The sequence below is a fragment of the Coenobita brevimanus genome, chromosome 24 (assembly GCF_032717465.1).
Source record: "Coenobita brevimanus isolate Jiangsu-jjx chromosome 24, ASM3271746v2, whole genome shotgun sequence".
NCBI lineage: Eukaryota > Metazoa > Arthropoda > Malacostraca > Decapoda > Coenobitidae > Coenobita > Coenobita brevimanus.
In genome coordinates, this window is record NC_136977.1 from 57,403,866 (window position 1) to 57,416,003 (window position 12,138).

The window sequence follows — 12,138 nt, forward strand, 5'->3', positions numbered from 1 at the left end:
GCGGGGAGGGGAGAGAGGAGGAAGTGGGGTGTGGGGAGGGGAGAAAGGAGGAAGAGAGTGCGTGAGGGTAAGAGTGCGAGCCACGCCGTCTGGTACGCTATCATTACTATTGATAAAAGTGGGGTCTTCTTACGCCACACAACAGGTCCACACAACAGGCCGGGAGGGAAGGCCAGAGAGGGAGGAGGGGGGTGATTGGGAGAGGTGAGGGGGGAAGGAGGTTAAAGGGAGAGGGTGTGGGAGGCTTGAGAGAGGCGTGAGGGGGTGATGGGGACCTGCGAGAGGCGTGAAGGGATGAGGGAGGTGGCAAGAGAGAATTGAAGGTGTGTAGGGTAAAGGAGGTTTGAGGGCGAGGGTGATCAAGGTTTGAAGGGATGTGGGGTGAGGGAGGGGTAAGGGGTACGGTACATAGGCAGGGTGGGAAATGTTATAGGTAGGTAAGCAGAAGGGATATAGGCTGATAGAGAAGAGGGGTTAGGGGAGGATGGGTATATACTGTATATCGTATTGTGACAGAGTAAAGATGGGTGGAGGGAGGAGGGGGATGACTGCTTGAGATTGAGAAAGATGTGGGTGTGGGAAAGAAAAGAGGAATATTTCGCCTGAGGAAGATAAGATGTGGGCTGTAGAAAGAGGAGGTGGAACATTTGCTTATGAGGAAGAAGAGGGGTTGGAGCAGGGAGGGGAAGTAATTATTTGCTTGTACGGAAGACAGAGGTGGACTCAAGAAGGAGAGGGGAGGATGAAAAGTGGAGTGAAGGAGGAGTGAGGGAAGAATATTTCGCTTGTGACTGATTCTTGGAGTGACTTAATACTGCGGTTGGAGTTGAGGTTGAGCAATTACCCGTAAGGCTGGGTCGTGTCCGGTACAGAACCACAAAATTGGGGAGATTATTTCTGTCGTGAACAAGGGCAGCCGAATGTATGACTGTCTGCGCCACAATTCAGGAACAACACAGGGGACGTATTCATAAACCTTCTTGAGCCTTGAGTCGCATTTAAGATCGTATTATCTGAATCTCCAACAGCCACAAAAAACCTAACAACAAAACCTGAGTGAATCATAGCCTGCGAAAAGGGCGAAAAAGTTTAATGATTCATGATCCTCCTAAGCGACTTGAAACCGGTCTTCGTTTTTATTCTTACCTCCTCCAGACTTTATTTCAGTTTAGGAGAGACTTTCTGACCTGGAGGGGTTTGATACAGCCTTCATTACCACCTTCCCTACAGCAGGTCTCCCCTGAGCTGAGGAAAATCGTCTGGAGGTAGCAAAAATGGAAATGTCGTCACTGGAATCAAGAAGTTAACACGCCTTGGTATCTTGTTTATTGTAGAAAAAAAAAGAGAAAAAAAAATGGGCTAAGATTATCTGTGAAAACGTCCCCTGGTTCCTCTAGGCGATTTTAGTCTTCTGTTAGTCTATCCATTACCTTGTCTATCTGTCTGTTTCCTTCTCTGTCTAACCACTGCCTTGTCTATCCATCGCTTGACATGTTATAATCTGGGCTCATTGTTGCGTATGGGGAGGATATCATGCACTCGTCAAATGATCAACAATACATTAATGATTGACAGCCGTGATTGCATGCATGAGAAAGGCACCAGCGCACTCCCATTACAAAAAAAAAAAAAAAAAAAAAAAAATGAATTCAGGTTTCCGCGAGAGAGGTTTGAAGCAACTGTTGGAAAAAAAAAAATAATGTAGTGCCGTTCCCCTCTCAAAAAATCCTATGTTTTTTTTTTTCCCCTACTTAAATGTAACAAAAGAAGAGCAACTGCCTCCACAAAGTATGCAAAAATAATATGGGAAAATTTAATTAGAAACTGAATATATTTAAAACTGAAGGAAACCAGAGAGGATTTCAGTGCCTTTCTCATGTTTATAGAATTGGCTGTTGTTGTTATGGTAGTACATCAGATATATTGGTATACAGTTCTAGAGGTATGAGGGGAAGTGTGCTTGTGTGCGTGTGCGTACATTTGGGAGTCATATCCCAAACACACACACACACATACACCCATAGAGGATGGTGTTTGTGTGGGGGTCATGTCCCAAATGCACAAACACCCAAACATCCCTAGAGGTAGGTGTTTGTGTGTGTGTGGGGGGGGGGGTCATAATTATCCCAAACACACAAAACACTTCCCTAGAGGTAGAAGGTGTGTTTGTGTGGGTGGTCATATCCCAAACACACAAACACCTACACATCCCTAGAGGTAGCTAAGTGTCTTGGATCCCGCTGCACATCACAAACAAATCAGCCTTTCAGAGATACACATGAGGTTGATGGAACTTTAGTCGACGTCGCTCCTTTTCTTTCTATTATTATGCTTTATATGAACTTAATACATTACTGCAAATCCTTTCAGACTGACGACGTGTTTATATATTTTCCAAAAGCTTGACAAGACCGTCTGCTGGTGGCTTTAAAAAAAAAAAAAAAAAAAAAAAAGTGATCAGAATAAGGACCGGTTTTAATTCTTTGGATGGTATGATTTATCCAGTTGAATAAAATCCTTCACTGTCAGCATGAGTGAAATATCAAAGTGTGTCTGTAGCGCCAAAACCACCATTAGCCTTCAGGAGTGCTGGGATTGATTACGGCTGAGGAAAATCGTCTGCTTTGGTCTGAACGAAATACCAAAAGGGTCATTAACCTTGGTGACATATAGGGCTCTGGAGAGATTTCCGGAACTGGAGAAGCTTGATATAAACCCCATTAACTCCACTAATAACAGGCCTCCAAAAAAAAAAAATAATAATAAAAAATAAAAATAAAAAAGATCGTTACAGGAATGGGACAAAATATACCTCACGAATTAGAGAGACGAGACCGATGTTGCGACGAATCCAAAACCGAAAAATCAGTCAAAAATCAAAAATAAATCATAGGAAACAATAAGCATCATTATAACGAACAGGCAGGATAAATATTGGTATAATCTTTGAGCTTCACTACACCCCAATAAGGCTAGTGAGGCATTAAAGCGAATTTTGGGATTAATATACTGATCTCTGTATATTATTTCGGGTTATCTGAGAGTACGAATGGCTTTAGAATATTAGGTGAAAAGAATGACTGGGTTTTATTTCACGGACACGGACTGATGCGAGGCTGGCTGAGGGTGCACGCAGGCTTATTATTATTATTATTACTATTATTATTATTATTATTAATACTGAATAGTAGTAGCAGTCGTTCCCATACCATTTTCCAATCTGAATCGTTTTCCATTTTACTTATATGGAGTGAAATAGTTCCTTTTGACATACTATTCTTGAACTAACACCCTTTTCCCCTGAGAACTAACCAAAGACTATCAGGAATTACTATCAACTATTAAAGCTTTCGTCACAGGGATTGGCAGTTTATCCCAAAAATATGACGTGGATCCAATATAGGCCACATATCATCAGTAAGCCATCTTCCTACGAATTAAAATGTGAGAGAAAATATTGTTACCATTTCGAGTAAAGACAGTATAAGAAATCAGTAATATCAAAAATAATTATGTAGTTTTACGTATTTTTTGAGGCGACGTTAATTTGGACGAAAATGGCTGCAAATTGCCGACTTTAATGTGATCTGGGTGAGGACTTTTAATTACTTGAAATTTAATAGGCCATTGCCTTATGTTTATATTGTTTTTGATGTGACAGAGGTGAGGAGAGGGTGTCAGAGGGTACGAAGTCGGCCTGATCCGGGCTGACCACTCCCACCACCACCTCCACACCTGCACATCCACCACCACCACCACCTCCACACCTGCACTTCCACCACCACCACCACCACACTTGTCCACTGCCAACACCATCCCTGAACTTCCAGCACCACCACACATGACCAATGCCATTACCACCACTTCACTTCCACCACTACCACCCCTGCACTTCCACCACCACCACCATCACACCTGACCAATGCCACTACCACCACTTCACCTACAACAATACCACCCCTGCACTTCCACCACCACCACCACCACGCATGACCACTGCCACCACCACCACACTTGCACTTCCACTACCACCATCATACCAGACCACTGCATTTTCAACATTACCATCCCTGCAATTCCACCATCACCACACCTGACCCCAGCTGACCACCACCACACCTGGCGTTTTTGCCCTACCTGCACCAGAAAGTCATTAAGGCGGGAGAACCAGTTTTTCCCCCTTGTAGTTTGGTAACAGATTGTTTAATAATGATGATCGTGTGTCGAGAATTACAAATCGAGAGAATTACTTTCCGAACTGGGGCGTGGCTTGAGCGGCTTTTGAGCGCCATTTTTCTCCGGATTCACAAAACACATTTACGGTGGAAGGAGTTATACCCACACGTTAAAATCTATTGTGAAGGTCCAACGATTTAGGCCCGACTTGGAGCCTCAGTCTTCACGGTAAACACAGCAGTAATAGGTGGATACAGTTTCTTCTATCTGAACTTCAAAATAAGTGTGAAATCAAAACCCAAACTTTTAATCAGTTCACGTAATTAATTTTGTTTTTCCAGGCAGCTCAACGAAGGAAAATTCAATATCTTTCCCATCTCTAGTTCCTCCTTAAAAAAAAAAAAAAAAAAAAAAAGAATCTCACGAGGGGAAAATAATCGTAGTCTTTATGTTTTGGCAGGAAAGTCAAGGAAAGCAATACAGAATCTGTCCCCATCTTTCGCTCTTCCTGAAAAAAACAGATCTTACGTACGGGAGGAACATTGTCGTAAGTTGGTTTAGGAAGGACAAGAATATCATCCAGTGTCCCTCGGTTGTCCTGGGGGGAAAAAAAAATCTTAAGTTACGAAGGTGAATTTGATCGTAAGTTTGTAAATTCCTCTCGGTCGGTGGAGTGAGGAAGCAGCACATAAAATCTCATTACAAACTGGAATGTGTGTGTGTGTGTGTGTGTGTGTGTGTGTGTGTGTGTGTGTGTGTGTGTGTGTGTGTGTGTGTGGTGTCATTACAAGCGCCTTAATGACCTGTATCTGCGCATAATGACACACGTTCCACCTGTTACCACGACCATCACATCACTGAGGGGCGTTCTCTGCCATCTCTTAGTATTATAATTACCGAGATGATCACCCCGAATCCCATTAACCATTTTAGATCGAGTAGGTCATGGATTTATCATATTTTCGCCGATTTAATTCAGCTTAAGGAAAGATCTACAGTTTGAAGGGGTTATTGAAAGCTGTCTAACCCCTCCAGTTCGAAAAAGTACACCCTAGACAGAATAAAATCGTCTGGAGATAGCAAGATTTAAGTAAGAATGACAGTCAGGCTGAAAGGGTTAATTAATTACAGGTTAATGAGTAACGTAAGTAGGTCTTGTCTTGGTGCAGGTGGGAACGCGATAATTAACCAGTATACTTGTAATTACCATCATTTAGCGTCCTAGTTTTTATAGGGCATGCTTTAGGCATTTAATGTCGATAACTTGTAGGATTATCTGTCAGTGTATCCGGACAAGGCTTGGGTGTCCTTAAAAAAAAAAAAAAAAAAAAAAAAAAAAAAAAGTAAAAGTCTGACACCTGAAAAGCCCGTCTCCGAGATTTTCTAGTCTCTTGGCGTGACAGCGTATCAACTCCTTCAGTTCTATAAGGCATTTCTACACTTAAATCTTGCTGCCTTAAGACTACTTCATTCGTCTTGTGAGAAATCTGACGAACTGGGGGTCAAATGTAGCCTTCTTTTACTCTCACTACGTCTTCCAATAAGTTGAAAAAAGATGGTCTAAGTCTCAAAAATATATAATGGGATTGAAGGAGTTAAATCCCCTAATTATGACATTTACTCCTTTCTCTATCATGGACGCTTTTATATTTCTTAATCTAAATCCTGATAATCTTAGATAGTTGAGGGAAATCCAGGATCCGAAATGATAATCGATTGTTACCATAGCTTTCAACCTTTCGACTGCCATATTTTCCCCCGGTTCAACAAAATCGGCTTGTAATTGCTTGAGTAACATACTTAATGGGTGCATAGAACGATTTTATGACACACATCATGTTGGGTGTGGGGAGACGGATGTGGTGTTAGGGTGTACTGTGAGACAGAGAGTGTGGCGTGAGTGAGGGTGCAGTGTGAGGGTGTGTGGTGTAAGGAAGGGTGAGTGATGTGTCTGGTATAAGATCGGGAGTGTAGTGTGCGATAAAGAGTGTGGTGTAAGGGTGTGTGGTGTGAGGGAGGGTGAGTGGTGTGATTGTGTGGTGTAAGCTAGGGAGTGTAGTGTGCGATAAAGAGTGTGGTGTAAGGGTGTGTGGTGTGAGGGAGGGTGAATGGTGTGATTGTGTGGTGTAAGCTAGGGAGTGTAGTGTGCGATAAAGAGTGTGGTGTAAGGGTGTGTGGTGTGAGGGAGGGTGTGTTGTGTGGGGCGGGTGCTGCCTCTCAGTGGTGTGACTCGAGGCCTCGCGCTGGGCCGGGCGGGGTGGGGCGGGGTGGCGTAGGGTAGAGTCCAGCAACATTGATTTATCCAACTTATTATCAATCTCCAGCAGGCGCCTCTGGATTTTTCGATCATATAGAGCTAGCAAGGTGGTAGGTTGGTCATGTACCCCAAAATATTCTGGCCTATAGTAAATTATCCACGTTGAAGAGGATAATACAGGAGTTACATTTATATTACCAAGGTTTAAATCAATCTATAGGCTACGTGAGAATGCTAAATATCCGTTAGTAAATTGTAAGGACTGGTTGGCAATTTCAGCTGGATTTTGTAATACTCCTGCCAAACTAAAGATCGCTCATGGCAACCGAACAGCCGTCACAGTTCCTTAAAGCATGACAGTCCCAGAAAACGACCATGCAGGAGTGATTCATGACGAGGAAAATCGCTCATATCCGTCAACCGTTTGTCACCGGAGTGCGAGGAGCGTGGCTGTAGGAAGTCTAGCAACCCCTTCTGTTCGAGGATGTCAAATTTCACTCTTCCCATCTCCAGGCGATTCGATCCAACTTAAGGAGACTGGACTTCGGGGAGATTTTATGATTTGAAAGGACCATTAATTCCTTCAAAGCAAGATTTTTTTTTTTAAATTTCCCTGAACCGAACTGCGTGACGGTAACAATAAACTAAAGAGCAAGACCAATAAAGAGGACGTTATCGGGCTGAAGTGATAACCCCTTCAGATACTTCATTCCTCCTACCCTTAGATAGATACATTAAAAGGACCTGTAGTTGCGAAGAGGACCAAAAGGAGGGTGTAAGAACAACAGGTAACTTCATCACACCGGCACTATAAAACTCTTTGAGAACGTCAGAGATCTTTATTTTACCCACACTGCCAGACGATTCTTATTTTAGATCACATGTGGCATACCATCAGACTGGCTCAGACGATTTATTTGGGTAATGAGTGACTTCCCATCCTCTCAAGTGTCTAGTATGCATTTAAGGACGTGCACCGCCTGACGATTTCCCTCAGCTGTTCCAAATTACAACCAGAAGGCTTTTTATTCAGATTATGCGAGTGGCTTCCCATCGTCTTTGGATTGGATTTTTTTTTTTTTTTTATGCAAGGAAGAAGGAACCAGAGGGTAAAGTCCGAAAGATTGTTCCATGAAAAAATAAAAACAAGTCAAACTCATGATCCGTTCAGTTATTCCCGTATTTACTTCTATTTACTTGAAGATATACAGATGACACGCCCTTCTGAGTTGGTATTATTTATTTACGAATCATTTTCCGTTGCTGTGATTCAATTAAGGCATTTCTCTCGTAATAATGCATGCTGAAGCCAAGACACTTTCCCCATATGATTCATGCGGACGTATTCTAGTCAGCTCTAAAGGTACTCAAACACGTCTTCCTTACCAGTGGGTTTCTCCATAATACACATTAACACTCTTCTGTCGTATATTGATATTTAAAAGACGCAAATAACACAAAAAACATATACAAAATATACAGAATACATCAGCTAAGGCCACCTTGCACCCCTTCCTCAGCGATGTATTTTGCACATTAAATCTTGTCATTCTTGTTTATGCTATTAATGTATTTTTTATCTCGACATAGATTGCAAAAACAGCATCCTGGATTAAATGAACGTAAGAAATAGAGATAAGCTAATAAGGAAGATGTGATAAGCAGCCTCCAAGAGCACTAGAATACGGCTATAAATCTCTCAGTGCTATTTTTTATCAGAGTTTTCATATACCATTCCTTTTAGTCATTATACTGAACACCATCTTTTAAGTGCACTCCTCTTGGTAGTATTTACAGTATATATTAAGCAGTCGTGATGAAGGGACTGAGCAGACAAACAAAACACATTATCTACCTGTTATACAAAATATGTATTTGTCACAGAAAAAAAATAATAATAATGCTTTGGCTATCTCAGTGCGTTGAACACCTCCTCAAACATGAACAAACTTCGTAATTTCAGTTCAGTACAAACAAAAACAAACAAAATGGATACAAAACAGAATGACTAAGGTAACAAACTCGACAAGCCTCCCCCCCCCCCTTCCCCAAGCCCTGCCCAGCGCCGCGAGGGAAGGGGGGCGAGGTGAGGGAGGGGGAGGTCAGGGGGCAACCAACACTCAGGAGTCAGATTCACAAACAAACTTACGATGAATCCTGTATCGTAACTAAGATCTGTTTTTGCAGCAAGGACAGACATAGAAAGATTTTTGTGCTTCCCATTCACTGTCTAGCAAAATAATCATAATATCAGTAAAACTGTTCTTGTATTTTAACTTTTTCTCAGAACAAGAGTAATATTTATTTTCTAGCATATATTTTCCAAGAACCACTGTAATATTTCGTACATAACTACATAATATTTGCTTTTTACATGATCTAGACATTTCTCTAAGATTTTTTATTTTCTTTTTGGTAGAACAAGATACGATGTTTTTTTTTTTTTTTTACTCTCCTTCACCTTCATAAACACACATCGATTACCAGTGGATTCGATCGTAAGTCTGTTTTTCAATACGACCCTGAGATATGCAGACGTTGGCCTACTACACAGGGGAGGGCAGGACAGGTCTAGGGCAGGCCAGGGTAGGGCAGGGCAAGGCAGGACAGGGGCGCTAGGATTGTTTTTCTCTAACCCATTCAGTACAAACTCTTACTTTTATTTAACCTCTTCAACATAATGACGTCGTTTTAAGTTTATTCTTGCTAACTTTACAGATTTACTCAGCTTAGTAATGACCTCTTGTAATGAAGGGGTTAATGAAAGCTAACCCTTCCAATCCAAAAGCTTTCTCCCAAGCTGATTAAAGTTACCGGGTCTGGAAGTTGCAAGAGAAAATAAGAAAGACGTCATTGAGTGGATGGGGTTAATTCATCCTACCGTCACACTATTTCCTCCACCTATGAGAGATGAGGTTTGAGACTGTCCCCACTCACCTCACTCCAATATCTCTATTTTACACACATGTTTAGCTTTTCGGTGACCACGTAATGAAAGGGTTAGCGAGGTAGTCTCCATTTACCCCTTCACTGTGACGACGTCCTTCCCTGTTCTTACTGTCCACACACCCTTTCGTTCATCTTCTATAAGGCCTTGCGTAGCGAATGTGTGTTGGAATATTTTACAGACTGGGCAAAGTGTTATATGTGCAGAAGCCACGTTTTGTGTACATTTTTGTTATTACGTAAGACCAGCGTCAGTTGCTCATTTATACTCTGATGCACTAACTTCATGCTGGTATATTTTAAGGCAAATTCCTATTGGCTGGTGGAATATGCTTAAGAAGTGACAAAGTTATTACTGTTGACATTACTTTGAAATGTATATCAGTATCTAATTTTACGTAATCTTATGCAGCTGCACATCCTGGCTCAGGTTAAGTCCTTGACATGATAAGGTGATAACGGCATTGCCTTGAGATAGGGTACCATATTCTGGGTGGTAATGGACACTTCGTGATACCATTTTCATTTGTCACCTGCTATGCAAATTACTTCCTAACAATTCCTTGGTATATATATATATACTGCGAATAACCATGCCCTGTTGTAAATGTAGTATCGTCATTAAATAAAGTCGGTAGTTAGATTTATGTCAGTCACCACAAGGTATTTTAATAAGATCAGAGGCTATTTAACCTCCTAATGCCCCTTCTGGCTTGACCTGTCCTGCCTTCAGCTGCCCTTCATAACAGGATTACTTGATTTAAAGTTTTTTTTTTTTTTATCAGCTGACATGTAGTTTTATTCATGACAGGTAACTCCAGGTACCTTCTCCAAACATGTGGGCCTCGGAGACAGCCCGGACTCGATATACTCTATACTTGTACAGTATTTACAAGATCAACACACACACACACACACACACACACACACACACACACGCACGATCACTCTAGTGGACCATTACACTACTAGCAACTCAGCAGTCCTTGCCTAACATACACACATATCACATTGGTTATCACGGCACTACATTATATACAAATGGTCATATGTCCAAGTTTATGATATCTGTTCACTAACTTTGACACCAAACTTGACAGTTGGCATTGATTGGCACCATATTCCCTCTCCAGCTATTCCAACATTCATCAGGCAAGAATAAAAATGCGAGGGAGTAAATAGTGGAGCAGTAATGGACTGATGCCACTTCGTTGTATAACCAACATAATTTAGACTTTCCTAAAACAGAAAATCTTGGGTGGTGCCCCGGAAGAGCACCGCTGATGGCACGGAGGAGCCGCTCCTGACACTGCTGGTGGCAAGGTGAGGTGACACGTCGCATGGCACTGGTAGCATTTACACAAACATGACAATATCGTGGACACCTGCTCAGCAAGAGACGACACTTGGTTGAGTCTTTAACGGTATACATATAGGAATACTTTTCCTTACACCCTGAGCAAGATCAACACGATTTTTTCTTATATAGCACAGCCCTTAGTAAGTGATGCCTCAGAAGCAACATGGTACAAAGCACATAACCAAGGAAATTACTGTCATACTAACACCAGCCGAAGTTACCTTCATATCCCTGCCAGTATTAGCATCCAAGATATATTACCTTTAGTTCTGAGTAGGACTGAGCACCTGCTGGTTCTGGGCCGGAGATTGGTTAGGTTGACCTAGGTGGGACAAGCGTCACCGCTTGTGCTTGTGCCACAAACCAAGGTTAAGAACTGACAAACGAGGCAGTTGCATAATCCTCTCGAGACCTACAGTGGTGATGCGGTTGCAGCCGTAGAGGTCGATGCAGTATAGGTTGGTGAGGTGTTCAGCTATTAACTGCAGCCCCTTATCCGTTACCCGTACACACTGCCCGATGTTTAGCGTGTCCAGCTCGTGCAGTGTACGGGCGATGCGCTGAATGCCGTCGTCGCTGATCTGGCAGGCGGAGCAGGAGAGTGACCGCAGAGTAAAGAGGCCCTGCGAGATGTGCACCAGGGCCTGGTCACCGATCTTGTCGCAGAAGGACACGTCTAGCGTAGTTATCCTAGACCCGCCCTCCGCCAGGTACGCTATCCCGATGTCCGATATGTTGTCGCACGATCTCAGGTTCAGCTCACGCAAGCTTGGCATTCGAGCCAGGTACTTGAGGCCGGAGTCTGTGATGCTGGCACAGAAAGATAGGTTTATGCTCTTCAGGTTGGGGAGACCATTGGCGACGTGTCTGAGGGCCTCGTCCGACAGTTTCTGACAGTCTTGGAGACCCAGGTACTCGAGCGCTCGCGTGCCGTCCGCCGCCTCCTGGTGCTGTCCCGCCAGGTAAGCTATCCCCTGGTTGCTCACAAGACAACATGACCTTAGATTCAACTTGCGCAATTTTTTAAGTCCCCAGGCCACCAGCAGGAGGCCTGTGTTGGTGATGTACGAGCAGCCCCCCAGCTCCAGCACTTCGAGGTTCCGTAGCTGCTGAGCGATCTTTCCCAGCGCTGAATCGGAGATTTGTTTACAGAGTGAGAGGTTGAGGTGAGTGAGAGAGGGACATTCATTGGCGAAGGCGTGGGTGAGGCTGATGTCGGACACATTATAGCAGCCGGAGAGGTTGAGGGAGGTGATGTTGGGCACCCCGCTGATGACGTCCCTCAGCACCCGCCGCAGCGACAGCACCTGCACGCGGCGGATACCTCGACACCCCAGCGACTCGAACAAAGACGGGTTAGCTCTGCGCAGGTGGAGCTTAGCCTCTACTCCTCTCCATA

General features: G+C 43.3%; 1 protein-coding gene across 1 annotated transcript in view; it reads right to left on the reverse strand.

The window, feature by feature from the left end:
• Positions 1-11,077: 11,077 nt before the first annotated feature.
• The window catches only part of Ppa (F-box and leucine rich repeat protein partner of paired), a 1,224-nt gene continuing 163 nt past the window's right edge, over positions 11,078-12,138 (reverse strand). The window contains exon 1 of the mRNA XM_080267547.1: positions 11,078-12,138. This exon is cut by the window's right edge and continues 163 nt beyond it. Within this exon, the coding sequence (XP_080123673.1) occupies positions 11,078-12,138 (1,061 nt within the window).